This window comes from Triplophysa dalaica, chromosome 23, assembly GCF_015846415.1.
Source record: "Triplophysa dalaica isolate WHDGS20190420 chromosome 23, ASM1584641v1, whole genome shotgun sequence".
NCBI classification, from domain to species: Eukaryota; Metazoa; Chordata; class Actinopteri; order Cypriniformes; family Nemacheilidae; genus Triplophysa; species Triplophysa dalaica.
This window is the reverse complement of record NC_079564.1, coordinates 7,486,091-7,510,381: the sequence shown is the minus strand read 5'-3', so window position 1 is coordinate 7,510,381 and position 24,291 is coordinate 7,486,091. Positions and strand designations below refer to the sequence as shown.

The 24,291-nt window shown below is 37.5% G+C and overlaps 2 protein-coding genes across 5 annotated transcripts in view; both read left to right on the top strand.

Annotated features, from left to right (window-relative positions):
- The window catches only part of mllt10 (MLLT10 histone lysine methyltransferase DOT1L cofactor), a 43,028-nt gene extending 40,817 nt beyond the window's left edge, over window positions 1–2,211 (top strand). For all 4 annotated transcript variants that reach the window (XM_056737855.1, XM_056737856.1, XM_056737854.1 and 1 more), the window contains 2 exons: window positions 250–417; window positions 584–2,211. In XM_056737855.1, the coding sequence (XP_056593833.1) occupies window positions 250–417; window positions 584–631 (216 nt within the window). In that variant the 3' untranslated portion in view covers window positions 632–2,211. The remainder of the gene's footprint in view (window positions 1–249; window positions 418–583) is intronic.
- An 18,592-nt stretch (window positions 2,212–20,803) lies between these two features.
- commd3 (COMM domain containing 3) lies at window positions 20,804–23,685 on the top strand. Its single transcript, XM_056738846.1, has 8 exons — window positions 20,804–20,991; window positions 21,552–21,663; window positions 21,773–21,836; window positions 21,937–21,971; window positions 22,169–22,229; window positions 22,306–22,362; window positions 22,449–22,502; window positions 23,469–23,685. Exons 1-8 carry the CDS (start codon window positions 20,856–20,858, stop codon window positions 23,526–23,528), a joined length of 579 nt encoding a protein of 192 aa, XP_056594824.1. The 5' UTR covers window positions 20,804–20,855; the 3' UTR covers window positions 23,529–23,685.
- The last annotated feature ends 606 nt before the right edge of the window (window positions 23,686–24,291 follow it).

Genomic DNA, 24,291 nt, shown 5'->3' with positions numbered 1-24,291 from the left:
TGAATATCTTTCAAAGATTGCACCACTCAAATATCTATTCCTCTAAATCGCCCGTGATTAAATTTCTTTGCACACTGACTCCTAAAAGCGGATTCAGCCGAACAAGCTTCTGTAATATTTCAAATAGTGAGGAAGCTATTGCAGTGTTTGTGTGTAATATGCATCAGACGGTTCATGGGCAGCCTGTGGGCGTGCTGTCTGAGGTTGAGTCTAGACGTCTCATCACACTGTCTGTCTGTCTGTGTACAGGAACAGCAGCAGGTTCTGCTCTATCAGTTAATGCAGCAGCAGCAAAAACAACAGCAGCAGCAGAATGACGTACAGCTGCCCATCAACAGCCTGCTGCCCGGCACCCAGCCAACCATATCCAACAACCCCTTCCTCGCCATGCACGATGGCAACACTTCCAAAACTGGAGTAAGTACCGCACATACTGTTTACCCATATTTTATATTATTGATTTGATAGATTTGAAATTGTTCAATTTGTTTAAGTGTGTTCTTCTAGCATTGCTTTAGAAGCTCAAAGGTTACTTTAGATCTGTTCAGGATTTAGTCTAAGTGTTTACCTGTGATTTATTCAGCGGCTGGGAGACAAGGCTGTATCACTGACAGGGCAGGAGAAGACCTGATGCAGAAGAAAAGATTGTGGAGCTCCGCCTTATGGATCTTTCTCATCAGCGCATCCCAAGAGGCCCTGCTATCTGAGCAACAAGACCAGAATTTTCACCCACTTCACGAAACTCTTTCAAGCACCAGCCTTGATATCTACACACACTTGCCAGTTTGATGCCCATCTGGCAAAAAACATGTTGCACTGAGTTTGAGTAAATCACTTGCTGTAAACTTTACGGTCCCATGGGGGCCAGACGACTCACAAACATATGTGCGCACACACGTGGTCTCTCTCACCCTGCCAGTGTGCTGAAAATGACACTTACATGGTGTGAGTTGCTGTGGGCGCTAGGTCTTGGATGAGAACTGAAGTTGTCGGATGGTTCATGGAGGATGGTCTGCTATCTGCTTGTGGATCAGTATCTGTTCCACTGTTACCTCTCTTTACCCCTTTAACAAAAAGAAAACATAATTTCATAAAACCCGTCGTATTTGTCTGTGTGTATGAATAACGCGGTCAAATGTGTTCGATCGGATATTTGTGCACCATGAAGGCCTTCTGCATTCTGATCTTCAGCTTCCCTGTGAGGAGGCATTCCAAAGGTCCACAAACTGTCTCTTTGACCCTGCTGCACTCTTTGAAGAGCAACTACCTCTCAAGGCAGGACACACAAACCAGGCCCTAACCCAAGTGCCTGGCTCCGTTTTCCAAGCTGTCAGGGGGCGCCACGCGCTGGAGACGCTGCCAGCCTCTCCCTGTTTTTTCCTCCCTCCAGTTGATCCATTTGTATGAAATTGGTACCAATCAGCGTTGCTCAGGCAATACTTGTTCAGAGCCTGTACAGTGACTACACTGAAACCTGTCTGATTTCGAATGTTTGTGCTGCATTGATCATTTTTGGAGCCAACTTTATAGTTCATTTTTTATTTATTTGCATTGACTGCATTTTGGGCGGAAGTAACCTATTTTTACGCCCAACTCGCGGAATGTTTTTATACTACTGTTAAAAAAAAGATCTCGGCTCCTTTGAGTCTTGTAAACTCATCATTTTGATGTCTGGTGTTTGAAGTTATGAAAAAAGAAAAAACCCTACTTGACGATGAAATTTTCTTGTAAATACGCCTGGTTTCTTTGTTGCTATGTAAATGAACAGATGCATATTGGATTAAGAATAAGCTGTCAGAATAAATAAGGTTTAGTTAGCACAGTTTTACCTCTTATTTTGTTGTAAATAAATATTTGTGATTCACTTAGTGGTGTGAAGGACTGTTTTAAAGCACTGTTAGTGAGATCCGATTTTTTTCTCAAGTTTTCGACAAGACTGGTGACTGGATAAAGTGTATTAATTTATTTTTGTATGTGCAGGGGCGTTTTTCATTTTGCACCATTTTATTGATGTGGTTTTATATTCCATTATAGATGTGGTATGTCCACGCTCTCATGTAAATGTACAGAAATTATGCAGAATCTCTAAAGTTTGTATTTAAACGGCGAAAGTGAACCCACAAATCCTGCTTCGTATTAAGAAATTTTGAACACTGAGATTGTAGTGTTGCGCTTTTTTCAGTGATAAATTAAAATCTCTTTATTACAATGCGTGCGTTGTCTTTTTTGCTTTATACTTGACAGTTATTTACAAAAATTATAGTCATTTTTTTTATACATTATAGGGAAAATTGAATGAAAATCTGTCGTCATTTACTCAACTTCGAGTTGTTCAATATCTGTATAAATTCCTTTGTTCTCAGGAACACGGAGAAAGATATTTGGAAGAATGCTTGTTACCAGACAGATTCTCCCCCCCCACAGACTACCATAGTAGGAAAAACTACAATGGTCTTCTTACAATGTCTTTGTTCAATGTTCAACAGAACAAAATAAATGATAAAGTAATTTTTCCTTTAATGGGGGCAAGCTCTATTTGGTTATAATCTTATAATTCTTCTAAATATCTTTCTCTGTGTTCATCGTAACAAAGACATTTTTACAGATTTGGTACAACTCAAAGGTGAGTAAATGATACAATTTCATTTTTGGGTGAAGTATTCCTTTAAGTTCACTTTTCTACTAAAGTTTTAGTTTGGATTCTATTAATTTCAAATAGTCAAAGTGTACTTCTATAGAAACCTGACACCAACTTTATATAAATCTGTAATGCATGCTCTATAAATATATTTCTGCTACATAACACTTGAATTGAAATCAGAAGTTATAAACCTTAATTGCAGATGAAATGCTTTTAGATTGGAATTAAAATGATATGATTTAATTTATTATTGAAACTGACGTCTTGAAGTTAAATTTATACAACACCGAACCCCCTAATTTTCCCCCTAATCCTTAGAACCTCTTGTGTATTTGCTATCTGGTGAATAGAACCCATTTCTCAGCATGACCCCCAGGGACCTGCCCACTGTTCCTACCCAGCTCAGAGTGCCCCTGCTGTGGGAACAGCAGGCCCTTCTCTCCCCTCAGCTTCATCAAGCTGTCCACACTACTGACCACCCACTGACCTTCGACCCCCCCACCCCGGCCTGATACACTCAGCACTACATGAACACAATGGGTCCAGTGACAGCATTCACACATCTGAAAAATCTTTGCTTTATTTTAATCGGATGAATCCATTATTACAATTTGTAATACGTCACCTTTAGCGTGGCACCACTTTGCTTTTCCCATGATTGAATAAACCCTCCTTTTTATCAAACGACATAGTTCTCCAATAATACTTCACTAATATTTTTACTTCCGTGAGCGCTACAGTGATAAATCAAATACTTGATTCTTTAGCCTATCTAGTTAGTGATGCTTTTGTGTTAATACCCGCTCAGAGAGCAGATGGGGTAATAGGAGGCAGGGGAATGAAAGCTGCTAAAGCCTCTCTGTCCCTCACTCCCTCTCCACCAGGTGCACAGGAGGGGGCGATCCAAATAAACACACACACACACACACACACACACACACTGAAGATCCTAAGGGACACTTGATTTTCACCCCGGCTGTCTGTAAGGAATGGATTCAGCTTACAGGTAGGTAAGAAAAGCAGCTAACTGACAGAACTGCAGGGGAGGTGACTGATTTATGGTCTCTTATTGTTCTCATTGGAACTGTAAACATGAACGGATCAAATCAAAATGTAGAAATATTAAACCATGACATGAAGCGCAGCCAGCAAAGCCATTCAACATGCTCTGTGTTTGAGTTCTTCAATTGTATTTAACCGATTTCTCAGAGGTAGAGATGAATACCATTCTCTTCTCATTTTCCTCTTTATGGTTTTCCTATAATTCATTTATTCTTAATAGAGCTAAAAGCACCTTGAGAATCATCTAAACTACTGAAGCCACACGCTGTTGTTCTTGTTACTACATCTAAAATCTCAGCCTGAGCTGCGCCTTCTGTGCTTGATGAGCATCTAACGTATCCCCTCTCAGCGCAAGAAGCCCACAATGCACTTCTCCTGTAACTCTTCCTTTCTTCCTCTCCCCACCCATCTTTATTTCTCCTCCCTCTTTCATTTATGCTGATGATTTCCAGCTGCTAAGGCACCATCCTGTTACATCTGTTTCTGCTTTAGTAATTAATAGCTCACTTTCCTCTCCCAGTCAGAATCCTCTCCCAGTCAGAATCAGAGCCCCCCCCCCCCCCCCCAATTCTTCTCACCTGTCTTATCAGACCTGTCAATCATGTACTGGTTGTTTAAACATGCCACAACCAACCCCCTCTTGCTTGCTTTCTCACTTGCTCTCGATTTTTCTCTACAGCTCGACATCTCTCTAACTTTCCCCCTCTCTCTCTCTCTCTCTCACCCTCCTGCTTGTCCAATGCTTTATCTTTTTCCACTTTTTGGCTGCCCCCTCCTCTGGGCTTATTCATTCACATCTTGGGCGTTTGGACACACCCCTTCTGAAGCCCCATCCCCCTTGTTTCCAGCTGAACTCCTGTCCAACATCAACGGTTTCAATCAGTCTGCCAGAGGCCTATGGGGACAGCAGCCCTGGCTCTCCTGGGTAGCCAATAGAGGACCACTTCTGCCCATCTGGGTGCCTGAACAAAATTAGTTTTTGTTAGACACGTGGATGTTGCGTTGTATTGCAAAAGGAAAATGTAATTTGTTTTCATCGAAGGGCTAAATTGTACACTTCACAGTGTTTGTTAAATAAAAAATGCATCCGTGATTTTTTGTTGATTTAATGAAAATGATTATGTATTCATTTTCTATTTCTAAATAAATTATTTCTGAAACTATTTAAAAGACCATATATTCTTATTGTGATTTACTAAATGCAAACTAAAAATCGATTCTGTATACTTTAATTGATCGTAATCATTTCCAGAAATTGTTCTTTCTGGGCACCCTGTTCCGATTGTGCATTCCTCCTGTGCAGTTGTGTTGAACGGTTATCCTGTAGTTTAAAATACTTCCGCCGGCTCGAGGGGCCCCATCTTCCTCCTCCACCTCTCCGTCCATACAGTACGTGTCCTCCCCCGCCATTGAGTGGGATTATCGGGGTTGGGTACAGGCAAACTGTCTCCCCCGAACTCATCACTCCCTCCCTCCCACGGCTCCGGCGATGGACCCCCACAGGTTTAACTCCTGTTGGATAATGGTCCCAGTGTGGCCCGGTGGGACTCAGACACATCTTTCTTCATACGCAGACAAGCTTATTCTTCTTCCGAGGTAACGCCAACCCCCTATTCCCAAACCCAGTTAAACTGACGGTCAAGCGGGACTATGAAATACACATAAACAACAATAAGTTTAGATCAATAGTTAAAAATCAATGGTAAAGACGACAGGAATGCTTGTTAGATATGATAAGAACAAAGGCGAGAGTCGGTGATAAGATCATCAAAAATATTAATAACAGCAAGTGTAGTCAGTCTAGGATTTATTCAGAACACAACCTCACGTCAAAAACGTAACTCTTTTACGAGGTGGCTAATTCAGGTTTATTCGTATGAATTCGTACGATCTCGTAGGCCTATAAACCCAAATTTCACCCCTAAATTGTTGGTGTGGTAAACGTGGAGTAACCATGTTTATTTGGTGTATTGTTTGCTATTGGCAAAACCTTTGTAAACATTTTATTTGTATTTCATTTAACTAATAGATTTTAATTGAATTTTGTTTTGTTCGTAAGGGCTGATAGTTTGTAGTTGTAGCTGTAGTTAATAATAATTAACCAAATAATTTGGTCAAATAAATACTTTAAACCAAGTGAACCAAGTTTTGTCTATTTTGTACAACACCATATATTTTATTTATTTAATCGAACCCGAGGGGCATTGAAAGCAAATGCACAAACGTGACCTCCAGACCCTTTTGGCATCCACTGTATAATAAAACAATGACTTAAAAGTTACACTCTTTCCTATTTGACATGCTTCGAAACCAGTTGAAGTTCCCGGTGGTTTAGTTCCAATACCTCCGCGTGGGGGAAAGGGGGGAACTGAGCCCCTGCGTAACATTAATCTGCAGTGTCACCCGTCTCTGGGATCCCTGCCTGTGACAATCGCTCGCCAGATCACGAGCATACTGCACAGGAAGCATGTGCTAACTTTAGGCAAATCGGTCAAATCAATGATGTCACATACGGTTTTATTTTATTTATTTTACTGGCTGTACGAGCAGACATACATTCAATAAAACGTGAATTTCAACTTGCTGGATTTCATTCTTTGCACGCTCACGTTGTGGCATACACACACCCTCTCTCTCTGTGCACACACACTCTTCTCTGCTCCACAATAACAGTGGGCCTCTCAGCGGTGTGTGCTGATTTTCCCTGCCGCCTCTGACTGCCGCCGCCTGCGCTGAACAGCAGCGAGGAATAAGAGCTCGGCAACTACGCTGCGATCCTTCTGCAAGCAAACGGACACATTAATAATTATCTATAAATGTAGAATATAATGACAAAATGTATGTTAAAAAATGATATATAAAAATGACGTATTGTTTGTGTATTGCAAAATACAAAGAATAAATAAACAGCATGATTGCGTTAACCATTAGGTTCCTTAAAGTAAACGCAAGTAGGTCTTAATCCTCAAATTAATTTATAATTTACGCGGTAAATTACGACAAAAATGAAAAGGCGCTTTATTATTTTAGTGTCGTACAATGCATTTATTTAAAATAAAATAAAGCTAGACTGCTAGTATTAAACACAGGGTGCTAAATTAAATCCAATACTACGTGCATTTATTAAATAAATACTTGAATAACTTAAAATGAAAAATAAGTGAAATTGACGTTTGTTTAAACAAAAGACATCATCCTCATCACGGATAAATTATAATTCCAGGAAACGTGATTAATGTGACAGGATATAGTGTTGAAACATCATATATAATAATCGGGTAAAAATAGATATCAGTTCATTATCCGAGCAGTCCCCATAATAATTAATAAAACAGTCAAAGGGAGGGGGTGACTTTAAATTATTCTTATTCCCCATAATGTCCCAGAGAAGGAGTAAATTGCATATAATTCCTTGATACAAGAAGAGCTATTCATTTTGTTCTGGGTCAGGAGAGACATGCAGTGATAGGCTCACCTGCCGCAAGCTTGTTAATTATGGAAATGTGAGTTAGAATCAGCTGTCACTATTATGCAGTGGAGCCCCTCTCACGAGGGAGGGATGTGTGTGTGTGCGCGTTTAGCAAGCAGGCCTTTCGTTTTAAGCAGTGCAGTGAACATGCATGTCATGGATGGGCCACTGCACATCTCTGGAGACTTCATTAATTATTCAACCCGTTAACTCCCGGAGAGACATGTCCGCCCGCTATATGTGGCCGGTAACCACAGCAGAAGACCATTACGGGGTTACCTGAGTATGTGCAGCATGAAGATGATGCGTTGCTATGAAACCGGAGAGAGGGAGATTCGTAGCATTTAAAAGCAAGAATATCTGAGCGGGAACACAAAGAAAAGCGTGTGTGTATAAGTTAGCATAGGGGCAGAGTGGAGTGGGGGCCTGTTCCGTCTGTTTGAGTCGGTCAGGGTTGAAGTAGAGATTGGTATTTTGATGAATCGGCCCTGTACATAGAGAGTAATTCGCGTAATGATGTGACAAAACATTGAGTTGACATTTTGGGTTATATGCTGAAAGAAATGCGTCACAATCGTTTTCATAGGTTTGAGGGTTTGAATAAATGTAAAAAAAGACTTTCATTTTGTATAGCGTCTCCAAAAGCGCTGTACAGTAAACGATCTATTTCAAGCATTACATCAAATGAACATTAAAACAAACGTATATATTTAACACGTACAATAGAAATACAAAATACATTTTACACGTGTCCAGATGGTAATCAAAGATCGTTTTAATTAAATGTTTATATTGACTGAAAACAATTATTTAAAAAATAATAATTTATTATTTAAGTCTATTCAGAACAAGCTGCATTTCTTCAGAACTTTATATAATGTGTAAAATAGTTTTTTTGGTGTGCCTTCTCCCATAGACCCAAACAGCACAAGACCTGTTGGTGGGAGCGCGAGTGTGTGCAGAAGCGTAGGAATGGGGCAGGTGTGTGTGGATGAATATGGGCCTTCTGTGTTCAGCTTGGGGAATTCTTATACATTCACACAAAGCCTGACTTTTTTTTACAAAAAACATGTGCTTTATCAAAAAAGATGTAAACAAAAACTTAAAAATCTATCACCATTTTAGTGTGCACCGCACAGACGGGAGGCCAAAATTACGTAATAATTATTTTTATGTAAACGAAAAAAAATTCAGTGTTATGTAATTCTTGAATAACTTTCTAATATTACGTACTATATATATACGTTCTTATACGATATGTATAATACAAATACATTTAAATTTAGTATTTAACACTACTGTGCCATCGTCAAAAGTTGCAATCTAATTGAAAAAGGCATTGTTTAGAGTGTGTAAAATATTGTTTTTGAAACCCATAAATTCCACAGCGTTTTCCATTTTAACGGGTAACGTCGTTGTTAAGACTGATGTATTAAAAGGATGATGTCATTGAATACCAGGTGTGCATTAATCAATGTAATCTATGGAGCAGAGACCTCCCACAAACTCCCTGATTTATAACAACTCCGGGCACCACTAAAATGCAACATGATAACATTTAAAATAAATCTGATTCTTATCCCTCAGATAGATTTTCCTATCACTGTTCCATCCGCGATATAAACGTAGAATTGCGTTTCCTTTGACTTCTTCAGCAATACACATCTGTTGAACCACATGGCCGGTATTTTTGCAGAGTGGAGGAGACTTGTTTTGAAGGATTAGTTGAATAATACGTTCTCTGTCATCCCTGGCATGTTTCAGATTTTGCTTTTGGGTATGATAAGGAAGTTTGTAACTGTAGGTGTTGGACACGTAACAGACAAAGTCCATTGAACAAGACCAAAGATAACGTGATTTTCCGTGTGTGTGCTTTATTCGTGTTACCTTTTTTGGAATGCTTTTAGGTGCACACACTGCACTTATCTGGCTAAGGGAGAGGGGCTGTACGAACACTGGCAGCTACACAACACCCACAATTAGTTGTGTTTGCTGTGCTTTGTCTGCACCAAGCTGCAGCACAGGGCACATAATGGCCTCTGTCAGGACGAGGAGAGGGATCGAGAGAAAGAAACGCTGCTTTCAGTTTAGAAACAATAAAGCCCGGCCCCGCAATATGTGAAAGGCCTAGTTAGGATGTGATTGCATAACTTGTAATAGAAAATGACTTGGAGAAACACACCAGCCAAATTTTGTTTTTAATGAACTAGATTCAGTGAGTCTGTTTTGAAGCTGCTGCAATTAACTGGTAACAGTCTTGTTAGTAAAGATCATTTACTTCTTATATTTTTTCATGGATTAGTTCAACCCTTGGTCTGCTCCCGGGTTAATTTTAGGACACTTGCTTTACAATGACAATCATCATTGAGTTGGTAATGGGCTGTAGAAAAATGAATGTTTTGATTGGAGTCTTTACATAACTCTGGTTCTCAAAAAGAAAGTATTACATGTACCAATAAAGGCCTTTGTTCAAGAAGTACTTTACATTTTTTACAAAATTAAAATAAAGTGTGCCAAAAGTGCTTCGATTGTTAGTGGAAAAACACTTTTGTCAGGTTTCATTTAATGATATTCAAACCGATCAGGACAGAACAGAATATAAAAAACTCAAAATAGCCATAATACTGACACAGGTTCAGAGTAATAGAAATAAACTAGTTTCACCACTTTTGTTTGTTTCCGTGCAGCCAAAAAGAAATTAAGTCAAAATTTTGCATACTTTTTTCTACATAATAAAAGTTCATGGGACATTTCGAGTGAGAGGTTGGTGCAGAATGCCAATCTCCAGCTTTTGTGGTCACTGGAGAGGGAGAGTCGCCTTTGTTCTGTCAAGGACTTCACAATCAGAATGTACAGTGTGTCAGGCACACACAGGCATATATCAACTTCAATCTCTTTTTAATGAGAAATTCTGCCCTCTTTAATATGTGCAAATTAACCTCCCCCCTCCTCTGGATCCTCTGTATATGCACACCCATTCTCTATCTGTTACCCTCTTTTCTCCACCTCCCTCCCTGGTTTTCCCCCTAGGGGCAGAACCCTACGATGGACATAGTGCTAGATTAACCATCAGGCTGAACAGAGGAAGAGAAGCTTTGACTGTGAAGCCAACACCATTCAGACCCAATACCAGCTGCCTGCCTGTCCCTTATATTATTACCCTCATTATTCTTACTATTATCAATTTTATATTCAAGCCATGTTGATTATAATTTTTGAATTAAAGCTAATAAGGAATTTTTAAAAACAGAGAGTGGCTCCAAGCCTGGCACGGCAGTGTGCCATAATTTAATAGATTTCCTGGTAAGGAATCCATTTCCCTACAGTGTACCCAGCGTGAGGTCCGAGGAGCTGCCAGCATTTTACCATTTTTTCCCCACTAACTCTCTTTACTTAGTAGGAAGGAAATATGGTTTCATCGTCTTTGTATAATAGCATTTTCCAAAAAGTTCTGGCAATTATACTTGGTTTGGTGTTATGTTTATTGACAATGAAGTACAGGGTTCACTTTTATACAGTTAGTTATTTTTTTTAATGAAAAAGTGGTTAAATGTTGAAATATGAACTGATTTTATATATATATATATATATACAATAAACAAAAAAATAATTTTTTGCAAGTAATAATTGATCCCAGTATTTCAATATTAACGTTTGGTTATGGTCCATTAATCTTATAGAATGTTCTCCCTGGTTTTGGCGTGTATGTGTCTACAGAATCCACTTATTTCCTGTCTTTTCCATATTCTAGTTCCTGTTCAATATTTAGACAAAGAGCATTTCCTCACTTCAAAGAACCTCTATATTTCTTTTATGCTGGTGGAAGATGTACACGCAAATTGAAGCCATCAACAGCCAGTGACGAAGTGAGAGTACATATTGTAAACAGTGTGTGCCGTTGCTATGGTACCCATTTTCATTTCAGAAGTGGGGAGGGAGAGAGCGTGCGGCGGGGAGACTGTCCATGCGTCGCCATAGTGATCAAGATGCCACGCAATCCTACTATTCTCCACTGCAACTTCTGTGTTCTGGATCACACAAAGAAACTTTCCGCACTAGTGCATACATACAGTATCTGTTTATATTACAAATAATACAGGTTGAAGAAAATAAACTTTCAAAATCAAAAGTATTCTGTCTGAAATATGAGCTAAAGGGCTGTTTTCAATTTTGAAAATGAGAACAGTGCGTTTTCTCTTAAAACCTGTTTTTGTAATAAGACTGAAATGAATAAAAGAAATGTTACGAATATATTCCACCAATTAAGTGAAATGGTCTGTTGACCCAGTAGTGTAAGGACTGACCTGAATGTTCAAGGAACAAGCAATTAGGGGAAAAATGCAAACTTCTCCAGATCATCATTAGGCGATTCAACCTCAGAGAAAATTGATTTTTTCCCCTCTTTCAACCCATCCTCTTTTCAAATTCCATTTAAAGCCTCTCTATTCTAATCTATAGGCCCTCTGAGCTCACTGCCATGGAAAGGCGATTGAACAAGTCTCTCATCCCCTTTATTCATCCGCTAGTTTTATTTTCCGCTTATTTGAACAAGCACACAAATTCCTGATAACTCTTTCACCTCCATCTTTTTTAGAATCACTCTTTTTTCTTTTCACTTCCATTTTGTTTTCCCTCACTCTCTCTGCACACAGGCCCAAGGATCAATTCTGCATTGATTTTCCTATCGATAGACATTATCATAGATCAGGCATCTGCTGGCGCTGGCCTCAATCCATGTGCCGCCTGTTGCCACGGGGACAGAGAGATTTCATCACTCCTCATTCTCTGACAGACAGAGAGAGGGGGAGAGAGACAGTGAGAGATGGCTTAAAATCAGTGGATGGCAGGAAAATGCATGCACACATGCAGGGCTGAGAATCAATACCTGAAGTGCAGAGGAAATAGAGTCAGAAGGGCTATTGGGTTCGACTAAAAGGGAAAAAAAGTGTGGCTTTGGTCACTGAGCAAGAAAGCAATGATGTCATGTGACCACACAAGACACGTTTAAATTACATGATGACAGATTTTGCCAATTGTGTGACAGTTCCGAAAACAAATCAAACGTCTGGTAACAATATAATAAATGCCAAAGCACAAAATAATCCTGTTTTGCACACAAACTCCCTCTCAGGGCTGTTGCACATCAAGATGAATACACATGCAAACTCATAACTATGGATTATCAGCATCGGCTCTGAGAATCCAGAAAATATAAATTATGGATCCGTCTTCTGCTGCCAATAAACAGACACTCATGGAAAAATGACAAAATAGAAGTGATTCAGCCCGCATCAGTGAAACAGAACGTCTCCTCGCAAACCAGCATGAAATCAACGTTTTGAGGCAAATCTGGTTAGAGAAAATAATTGCCTCATATGTGTGTACGTGAATCTTTGATTTCTTCTATCCCCAGTGGAAGCGGAGAAGCCTGAGGCCTAATGACCATTTCAGAGCTCTTTCTCGCTTAAACATGACATCCACTTTCTTCTGTCTCACACCCCCCGGTGCTTGAATTGGTGCAGTGAGACTCATGGAAGCACAAGTGACACCTTGCAGATTGTGTGGGCTAAGTTCAAGCAAACAGAGTGAAGCTCTGGACACCTGAGGCGGTGAGGCAGGTAACCCATTGTGGGAATAAGGCAGAGGATTAGTCCCGGCACAGGCAGAAGTGGTGCATGGGGGGTTGAGTATGTATTTAAGAACATTATAAAAAGACACAAAACTGTTTGCTATGTAGGTTAAACTTCAACAAACTTCGTGGCGTAATGTAATTTCTTCTATAAAGAAGTCTTACCTGTAAGAATTCCTTAACACTTTCCAATAAGGTCGCATTAGCTAACATGATCAAACAATGCATGTTTCTCTTAGTTTATTCGTCAGTATTTATTCATCTTAGGTAATTTTAGCATTTATTAATGTAAATCAAAAGTTGTATCTAACATTTGTTTATGCACCATGATCTAACACAACCAATTGTATTCTCATTAACTATCAGCATTAACAAAGATTTACAAATGCTGAAAATTGTATTTGCTCATTGTTAGTTTATAATAACTAATGCATTTACTAATGTTTACAGACATTATTGTAAAATGATACCAATTAATTTTCACAGATTTGACTATTTACATGATCTAGTGATACATTCACTCACCTTCTGTCCTTTAAATGATTACATTAACAGGAAATTAGAGTAAAATATATTTTTTTTGCATTATATATAAAAATTAATAGCATAAATTCATGTGTTAATAAATAAACTCATTAAAGTGCAATAAATCCCATGTTATAAGAATGGTTTTGTTATTTCTGAAAAAAATAAAAAAATAAAGAGAGCATTCTTATAACATGGGATTATAGACAGGTACGGAATACATACAACAATTCTATCTAAATAAAACATTTTTTTTAGTTTTTAAAACTGCAGTAGACGATAATAAACCAAAGAGAAACAAAAGCTGTGGCATTGTGTGTTATGAGTAGCTTGTTTTGTTTAACAGGAGGTTGTCAGGTCAGGGGCATGCGTGCAGCGGGCCATCAGTCTGTTTTGCAGCAGAGTGCCTCAGAGAAACACAAAGCATGGCCTGTCAATCACAGCGACCCAGTCCCCCAGTGAAGCATTGGAGAGGCCCACGGAGAGAAGGGGAAAGAGAACAGCAACGACACTTTCTCTTTGGTAATAGGTGTTGTAAAATGGGAGTTGAAACAATGTCTGAATTGACAGTATCATAACCAATATAAAGATATTGTCAATCAAATCTTTCTACAAAGTAATGGATTATTTTGCACTAATTGAAACCAACGTCAACATAACACAGCCAAAAGCAAACAATGAAAATAACGTTTTAGAGTGTTCATGTAATATTTTGTAGCCTACTTTTAAAGAAGAGCACATCGCTGATATTTGTTTCAAGAAGAAAAGGAAAGCACTACAATTATAAACTTCAAGAGAGGGGTAGAGAAGAGGGGAACAAAGAGAGAGCTTTGCGTTAATGCGCGCATATGAAAGCCGATCCCAGTAGCTCGGACCTCCTGCACGAGGAATTTGAGATCTCGTGGTCGCCGTGAGCCTGATTGTAAAATATTTTCATTTGTGCCGCATTTACAGCAGAAAGGGGAATTGCACAGCAACAGCATCCTTAGAAAAGGAAACTTATTTTCTGACAATACACACTCTTTGGGTTTACATTTTTGACTTGAGAAAATCATAAAATCTACTGGGCGCGTGTGTTGGAAAGAGGGAGGGACGGAGACGGAGAGAGATAAGGAAAACCCACAATATCATTAATGTTGGCTTTATGTGTTTCAAAGCCGCACTCCACACTCACAGCTTTATCTTCTGTGGTTTCGCTGGTATTAAAAAAATAATATATTTTTTGTTAAACAAGCTGACAATGAAAACACCATTGCTTATTTGTATAGCCGGCTATACTGTATGTGGACCTCAAACATGGAGGCCTAAAATAAAGTAAATGTAGTGCAGAGAGAACATTTTAATAATAATTTTAATCAGAATTGCGTGCTTTTACATTTGCTCTTTAAACTTCATGGACTGCTCCCATGCTGTATGCAACCTATAGTTAAACAGCGATTTGTGACTTTTAATAACAACAAAGAAACGTGTAAATAAGCAAATAGGGTTTATTAAAAATAGTCATATTAGGAAGTCAAAGCTAAACAAAAAGCAAGCACCCTCAAGGCTATAAGTATAACATAACTAAGATTTTTATCAACACGCAAACACGCACGCACGCACGCACACACACACACACACACACACACACACATTTATTTATTTCACTCAGTTTCACTTATCTTTGTAAAATGCGTATTGTGCTTATTACTTTACAATTTGTCATGTGTTTTTTCCGCTTTGTGTACCCACATTTTTCGGCAGGCCCATTTAGCCTAATTGGGTGTGCAGGAGAAACACATACGTTTCTATACGTTTGCATTGAACAATTGATACAAAAATTAACCAGTCTTCTATACGATACTTAATATCGGTATTTGTATGTTTTCTAGAAGGGAATAACACTGGCCGTCGAAGCAGTTGGCTCCAGTGCAAGTGTTGATATGTAAGGTTCTGGTGAAAGAAATTAGGATGGGCAAGATCACTTCCACATTATCAAAAAAGAACTCCATGGCGCCCGAATCATCTGTTCAGCAGAAAGTAAAGGACGATCCTCTAGTGTAGCCTAATCGAGCAGCTGCTTTTCCCACTTTTACCCTGGACAATCAACGCAGCGGCTTTGCAGGGTTGCATGACACATTTGCAATAAAATCAAGTTGTCGAGTTGTCTTTGAAATATATAACTAGCTGAAAGAAATAGGTGTACATGTATTCATAAGAAGATCACAGATTTGTTATGCGTATTGCTTGCATAGTGGCTACACAAAATGAAAATTATACATAGGTAAAGATACATAAATATAAATATTTAATAACTAAAATAAAAATATTACAAAAATATATCAAATGTAAATATTGAAGCCATGGTATTTAATGTTTACAATAAGATAGATGTATTAACTATTTATTGACTATCATAATAAGTAGGCTATTCTACATTTAACCTATTTTTTTACTGTATATGAAGGAAATAATAAATCGACAGGTATGAAACAATGTAGCCCTATAAAAAACAACATTTTAGGATAAGCGGCACATCCGCTATAAACTTTGAGGTGTGCGAAGAACGTTCCTAAAATAATCTGAATTAAAGTGACGTTTATTGAGTGAATCCCTAACAACAGCAAAACTCTTGGACAATTTTGGACTTCATCGCCACCATTGCGCGCTAGTGCTCTCCACTGGTTGCTAATCTAAGCCATATTTAAAATATCGAATGCCCCGTCGTTTGGTAAAAATCTTAGCTCCTTCGGAGCCTCCGTGAGGCCCTTTGAACGGCTATACTAACACCCCACCACTGCCATCATGCGGCCACCTTTGCGCCCCCGCCTGTTTCATAGTGTGATCAAATTGCGTTATTTACTGTAGCCAGGTTAGCGTTTGGGATTTTAGGTTAATTTCCTATTGTTGCATACAAATTAACACATAAATAAACATAATTTCTCATACATAATTTACGATGAGCGCAAATTCAGCAATTAAAGTCCAATGTTTATTTTTTAAATCCTGTCCAAACATGTGTTCCCTCATTTCAGTTGCTACTTTTTGCTACGTTGGTATAGATTTGACGCCAGTCAAGCTGCTTCTTTACATTTGATTGAAATATTGACAAAAAAATCAAGCGACATTAATAAAACAACAAAAAAACAAAGAGTCGGGGACAATTCTAGGTTAATGTTAATTCAACTTATCTGACACATGACACATTTGCTGAATCATGAGTGTAATTTAGGCTACATTTAACGCGTTAATTTTTTACACCAATAAAATATCGTGAATAATTAATTTCACCAGATTACACTGTCCTTCTCTATTAATGCATGAATTTGTTGCAAACACAAAGAGAGTATTTTTCTTCCTATAGGGGGCAGAGTCACTCTGTAAGGAAACCACTGTAGACCCACAGAAACACCCACACACAGCGCGAGGCACTTTCAGTCATGTTCTGTAGTGTTTTCATATATTCCGAGCGTTCCTTAATGGTCTCTCGAGCAATCACAGGGCAGTCTTTTGGAGTAAACGTACAAGAGACCACCTGACTTTTAAAGCTTATAGATAATGGTAACCTCTGTTTTATAGTTGAGGGGGTAACACAAAGAAGCTTTGATCTGTGGAGATTCGGAGTTCTAAAATAAAATAGTGGCTAAATACCGAGAAAAAAAGCAACAGGTCCTAGCTCATGAGATGTTTACTCGTTAACATATAAACTGCAGGACCAGACGGGAGAGGAGGAGACACACAGCACTCACTTTTGGCACTGTGCCCTCCCTGAATGAGATCGACCAAGGAGTTGGCACGAATCCATAGGATTTCCCACACATCACTAATAAACTGCCCACTGCTCACAAAATGAATCAACACAGCGGCTTGTAAAATAAAGGGTGCATCAGTTGGAAGTAAGCAAACCTGTATTTTATTACGTTTAGTCTCTGCAAGTAGGAAGTGAACAAATAGCACCCACGAGCCAGAGTTTAACACGTTGCCAAAAACAAATCGGATTATTGTGAGCTGAGACTAAGCATATTTGGGGCGTTACGTTAAAATATGTGCTCTCTTAGATACAGTCATCAACGAAGAACTGATTTCCACATCACATGAAGTACAATATAAAAGGCTGGCTTATTTTATTATATGGTCAACAATATACCATTTAAACTTGTCAAAGTAAGACAAAACTAAAAGTATAAATGAAATGGAAACACGATGTATACACTATGACTAAAATGAAAAAACAAAACAAAAGAATGATATACATTTCTCATTAATGTCCAGATGAATGCCCTCATAGCCTGTAGTAAACAAAACACTAAGCATTTAAGATGAAAATACATTTATAATAAAATAAACATTTTAAAATACAGTTGAATTTGCCTATTTGGGCATTATTTACGCTAATTACGGTTTTTGTTTATTTGTTAATTATATCTGTAATATTTATTTAATTTTTTTATTTCTAAAGGCGTCTGCCTAATATTTAAATTTGCCTTATATAGGCTATCCTCTTGTCTTTTCTCATTATTATTAATGAGACTTCTATCATATTTATCCTCTTCTATTACGGAAATGTTTAAAAACGGATTTTCTCGGATGCTAAATGTATAGATTGTAAATATTCTATAAATTAGGCTACACTAGGAGACCTATTAAATTTAAATATATCAATGTTGCCATTATTGTTTAATATGCGATACAATATCCTATGTCAAAATCCACCTGAATTAATATGTTATCGTAAAATAAACTTTTAAATGTCTAAATGTCGAATGGAAAAAATAAATTGCCCTGGAGTCAACATTTTACTAGAATATTAAAAACGTTTATAGTTCCATTTTAAATAAAAAATAAATCAATGTGACCTGTAACTAAAGGGATTAATGTTTTCTACATAATGTAATGAAAATTCTGTAAAATTCTGACCTTGATTTCTTTCATTTTGTCTGAGTAAGGCCAAAGATTAAAAACATTTATCACAATTAGATTTTGGTCTGGGTTTCACAGGGTGGGTCACAAAAAACTATTGCAAATGTTTTCTCAACATATGTTAGATAAGATATCTAATTAATTAATTAATATAAGAGTTTTGAACTTAAATGTAGCCTAAATATTTGAATTTGCAAAATTGATCATTTATACTTTACAGCCTATTTTTTACTAAAATAACCAAAAATTGCGTTAAAATGACCGTACAAATCATCTTAAACAATTTTACAAATAAGACCTAAAAGAAGTTAATAATATTAATCACAATATTAAATTAAATAATAAAATACAAAAAAATCTGATTTAGAATTATCATTATAGTGCCAGTTGTTTGGTAACTTTTAAAATATTTCCCTCATTTTAAAGCATTTGACTGTTTGTTATCAGGTCTTTTGTTGTCTCTAGAACTGCTGCAATGTGAAGATAATTACTAGTAATAAAATTGTTATTTTAACAAAACAGCCTACGACACTAGGCTAATGACTATTAAAAATCTCCTCCCCCTAATAAAAGAGCTCCAGTGAAGCAAAAGGTTAATTTAAGCAGTTTTGTCTTGTTGCGTGCACTTGTTTTTTTTACATTTGCTGCTGTATCATGTAAAGCTCTTTAATTATAATGTTGGTTGTAAGGTCTCGGAATTTATATTCGTATGCACGTCACATCCATTTTGTTGAACATCTTGTTTCGGGATTTCCCAAAATGGCCGCTGTTCTATTTGAGAGTCCAAATAAAAATATTCTTCCTCAACAAAATAGGTTCGTCTGTGATGGCGTTGATCGCGTCTTTATCGAAATTCTTTTAACCCCCTTTCAGGTCTTGTCTCTATTGCATTTCCCTTTAAAGCGATTGAGGGGACTTTACTCCTGTGTAACTTTCTTCTGAGGTGACAAGGTTGAGGGATATGCGCGGTCCAATAAGATTACAACGTTTGGGCTGAACGATTTTTGTACGAAATGTTATCAGTCAGAGCAGTAACCTTAATCTTAAAAAGACTGATTCCTTATGCACATTTGGTGTGCTTATTTAACTAAAACAAACATAAATATGGGTCGCCGTGCATATTCTATAGCCTATACAATTTGACCTGTGGGGTGGTAATCCAAATCAAAGTTTTTAAAGTAAGCTATATTGACACATTTTTTAATGCTGCAAAGCTCCCAATAATAGAATTCGTAACCAAATAACCGGCATTATGTGATTAATTAAAATGTAATGACCTCGAGTCCACACCTTTTTTTTAAAGGCTTTGATTTCAGGTTCGGTAAGTATTTAAACATTTAGATTTCGAACATGTTAAGCTGATTTTATACATTTATGTGTTACCCGAAGCTGGCTGCAAATTTATCCATAACCAATGGCTTATTTTTCTTGCGACCAACTGACCAAGCACGACATTGAAAATGATTTAGAAATGTAAAAATATTTTTAATATCTAATATCAATAATTTTTATTTTGTAAACTTTTAGAGATGAAAACAAATATGGACATATCTAATAATAAACTGAGTAAAACTAATGATGTAAGGAACGAAATAATTAAGTAGCTATACACACAACAAAAATGTTTGCGAACTCCTGCAAAAAAATCCAGTACCATTTAAAGAAGACTTTAAAGAACAAATGCAACGATTTCAAATAAAATTTCCCAGCCTCTGTTGTTCATCACATTGACACAATGAGACTGAAATGTGAGAGACAGCAGAACCACAATATCGAAAACCGAAAGACTTAAAAAACTTCTAAAACCAACCGAACCCCAGCAAAAAAATAAGGGTGTCAAAACTTCTAAAACAGACTGAAACTGATGTTTTTCAACGAAATATCTAACGATCCAATATTTTTTGGCGCAGATTCCATTCCAAATTCATGTTCTCCCTCAGTTTATTCAAAGGACTGCTTTTAATCCACATTTCATAAAATTGGATAAAGAAACATATCTGAACCTAAAACCCACAGTTTTAGTTAAATGAGTCCAGTGACATGGAATTTCTTAAGGTGGACAAAAATATAATTTAAACAGCGAATTCACTTGTTCATTTTAGCAGGCGCCTGTTTTTACAGACCAAGCGTTTTAGCGACATGCTAAAGGTGTATCATCTGAAAACACTTGTATTGTAGAAACACTGGTTAGAAATAACAACCAAATAATAAATCGTTTGCCTATAAAACCACTGATTTAGAGCAGTGAATAAAAGCCAAGCTGTGGTTTTGCTCTCTTTGGACAGAAATTCAAACCGAGCACAATACAACATATTTTAAACTAAAAGGTGACCGAAAGTCGGCACATATTTATTCGGCCCGTTTAAATGATTGTTTATCAGTAACGTTGTTTCTGTATAGGCTAAGACGTCGTATGCGCGAGTGCAAAAAACGGTGCACCCCGTTATAAATTGTAGGCTAAAGAACAGTTTACAAGTGTTTTACACTACCGTTAAATCGGTAGCGATAACATACATAATACATAAAAACACGTATTTATATGTTAAACATCGGTTAGGCTAACGCGTCTCTTTTAGCAGACTACACAAGCCTTGAGATCAGCTGACACGCTCATGTGACTGAGGCTCAAAATGGAGTTGTCGGAATCAGTAACGAAGGGTCTTCAAGCCCTGGCCGACCCAAATCTTTTCGACCTGAAATCCTTTACGATATTCACGGAGGTCGCTTTCGGCAGTCTGGTCTCGTCTGCAGGCGAGACAGTACTGGGTGAGATGGCTCTGTTTTTCTTTGTGCTACATTACTTCCGGTGCTTTGCTCTCATGAAGGAAGTCGGGCAAGCTACGCCACGTCTCTTGCTGCAGTATTCTGTATCTTAGGCTTCCAGCTTACATCTTATAGATATTCCAAGCCTTTCATCGTTATTCTTGCTTTGTGTCGGTTTGCGCCTAACATGGCAACACAATAGCGCACACAAATGAACAATCGACTTAGCCGTGCAGGCTATGCTATCGTGTGATAACATTGCTACTTCACAGATATTTCACACTAAAACAGACAAAAATATAATGTTTCATGAACATTTACTTCATTATGTACAACAGAAGTGTGCATGCAGTGCAAATTAACGATCAAAATTGACAAGCAACGACGTTAGCTGTGTTATTTAGCGCTAGATGCCCACTAAGCATCACCTTCCGTGCCTCACTTGCCATCTCTCTCTCTCTCTCTCTCTCTCTCTCTCTCTCTCTCTCTCTCTCTCTCTCTCTCTCTCTCTCGTACACACGAACACACGCACGCTTTTCTTGATCATTTTTCATCTTTCGCAGGTCATCCAGAATTGAAGCACGTCGACCAGACTGCTCTGAAACACTGCCATGCTGCGGCTGCGACTTTCATTCTCGAAGGAGTCAAACAAAATGCAGATAAATCAACAATTAGGTAAAATGGTCCAAAGTCCAAAATCCCTTGTTCTGATAGCTCATTATCTAATAAAGTTCTGCCTTTCGCGTGCATTCTTAACATTTCCTCTACCTATCATCTACTACAGCTCGTGCCTTGAAGATGCCAGGTTCAACAGTGAAAGACTGGAATTATTTTATACCACATACCAGGTATAAAATATTTTATAACATGTATCACATACCCCCTTTCTCCTGAACATTGTGAGGCTTGTTGCGTTAAAGTTTTTATTATGTCTTAAAATTTTCTTAGAAACACAAACGGTGTTTGGAATCTTTGTTGTCAAGGTGAGACATTTATATATATATTTTTGTATTATCTGTTTATGTTTTAATGAATATAATGCCAAGTCTATCAGATCAACTTTTTATGTCTGTTTTATTAGCAGTTTTATGAATCACGGAAAATTGAAAGATACCTGTGCAGCGATAAAGTTGCTAGGGGCTCGTTAATTAAATTAAATATTTTTTTCTTGTTGTTTTAGCATTGACAGATGCCCTCCTCATATAACTGATGCTTCATGGCGCCTGGAGTATTGTATTAAGGTCGGTTGTCACTTCAATTTAATTAACATTTCTTGTACTTTTAAATATGGCTCATAATCGTTGTTTCTTTTCGCAGAATAGCCATGTACATAAAGTCAATCAACCATCCTACCTGATTTCCTTAAACACTGAGGTATGCCATTTTCGAGATAAAGAATTTGCTAAATAATGTTGTTCTCTTATTTCCGTACTTTAACTAAACTCTGGTAACGTTTACAGAGGGATGGCGCAGCTTCTGAAATAAATTTTAGTTGCACCATGGAGCAACTTCAGGTATTTATTTAAAACGTTATATTTGCAAAGTCTTTACTTTGCTTTTTCCTCAGATTAGTTATTAATAGTTAAATACAAGTTAAAAGATTAACTAAAACGCACAGGATATTATTATCTATAGGGAATTTACTATTTAGGCCTATTAAGTGCTTTTTGTTAAATTTTGGTTTTACTTCATTAATAAGCAATATGATTAAGTATGATTTCTTTATTGGCAATGTTACATTTTTTAGGACTTTCCTTTTTTACAAGAAAAAATCTGTCACGATATGAAAAAAACTTGTAAGGGCATTTACAGCATTTCCGGACCGTTTGTTAATAAAGGCTTACCTTAATAATTAAACAACTTTTTATAATGTCAGTGTTGAGTTTCTGCCTCTGGAGAACTCTACTCAGCAATTTTATTATCCTAGTCATTACACAGATGCCTGTGTTTGTCGTCGGGGTGACACAAAGGTGAATTGTCAAAGAGATCAAGTCATAAAATTCTCGTGCACTCCATCATCGTCACATCAGATGAACATAATGTAGGCTACTTGCTTGATTTACCCACAGGTTTTAGCGGACTAAAACCGAGAAGGATTCCACATGATAAAACTATCATATTAATTAAATAATTAAAAAGCATTTTCATCCTTTCATTATTGTGTTTTGGGATCCGACTTAGGTTTATTAAAAAATATAATTATAGGCTATTTGCTTTAATAAACTCTCTTACTGTTTCTTTGTCAGAATTCTTGATTTATAGTAAGCCTCTATGTTTTACAGGACATAACTGATGATCATTAAAAGAAAGAATGTTGTGACACTTTAAACCAATTTAAACAATATAGCATAGTTCAGTTTAGCCGTCTTGCATGAACACTGCAGTACAAGTATGGTATAGGAATTTGACATAGTAAAGTTGGAAATTTACCTATATCGTCTTGTATGTTGAATGTGCTGGATTGTTTGAAATGTGTTTAGGATTTGGTTGGGAAAATGAAGGACGCAGCGAAAAGTATCGAGAGGGCAGCCCAGTCTTGATGCCTGGGGATTAATGGGGAAAATGTCTTCATCTCATCGGACGCCGTTCCGCACAAATTATTTTTATTATTTTGTTTTTATTTAGGCAACTATCAGCATATGTGGTGACATTTGTTAAAGGATTCACAATAAAATATACCACTTTGATACAAACAAACATGTCTCTGTGTAATGCTTATCTAGAGCTTACTCGGCTGTTGTTTTGTACTTGCATGGAAATGGCAATGGAAAATTGCCATTTATAATAATAATAATGCCAGAGCACTGGATCCTGTTACTCGAAACAAGCAACGCATCGTGGACATATAATTATGCAGAGGTTTACCACGCGTTAAGATTGCGTGCCAGAGCAGGTTTTATTAGTACATGGAATATGATTTTATTATCGACAAATTATGTTGTCGGCGGAGGTCAGTGGTTGGCTATTAAGGTCGTATATGTAGAAGAGAACAGTAGGCTACTGCACATTTTTGAAGGACTCCTGGACATGAATGAGACGTGAGTAGATTGCATACTAAGCTGCGCCGCCTTCGGAATCACATTCACACTCATGAATAAATTCTGAAGCGTATTTGCCATGACCGCGTTATTTGTTCAACGCACTGTCTGTGGATAGGTGGTCTACATGCCAAGTAGATACAAGTTGATCCATAATAAATTTGTGAGAATCCGAAATAGTACTTAAAAGATTTACAGATCATTTTTTTCATACAAATGTACACGCTTCAACAATGGCTGAAAGGTGCGCATGTTGTGAATACCT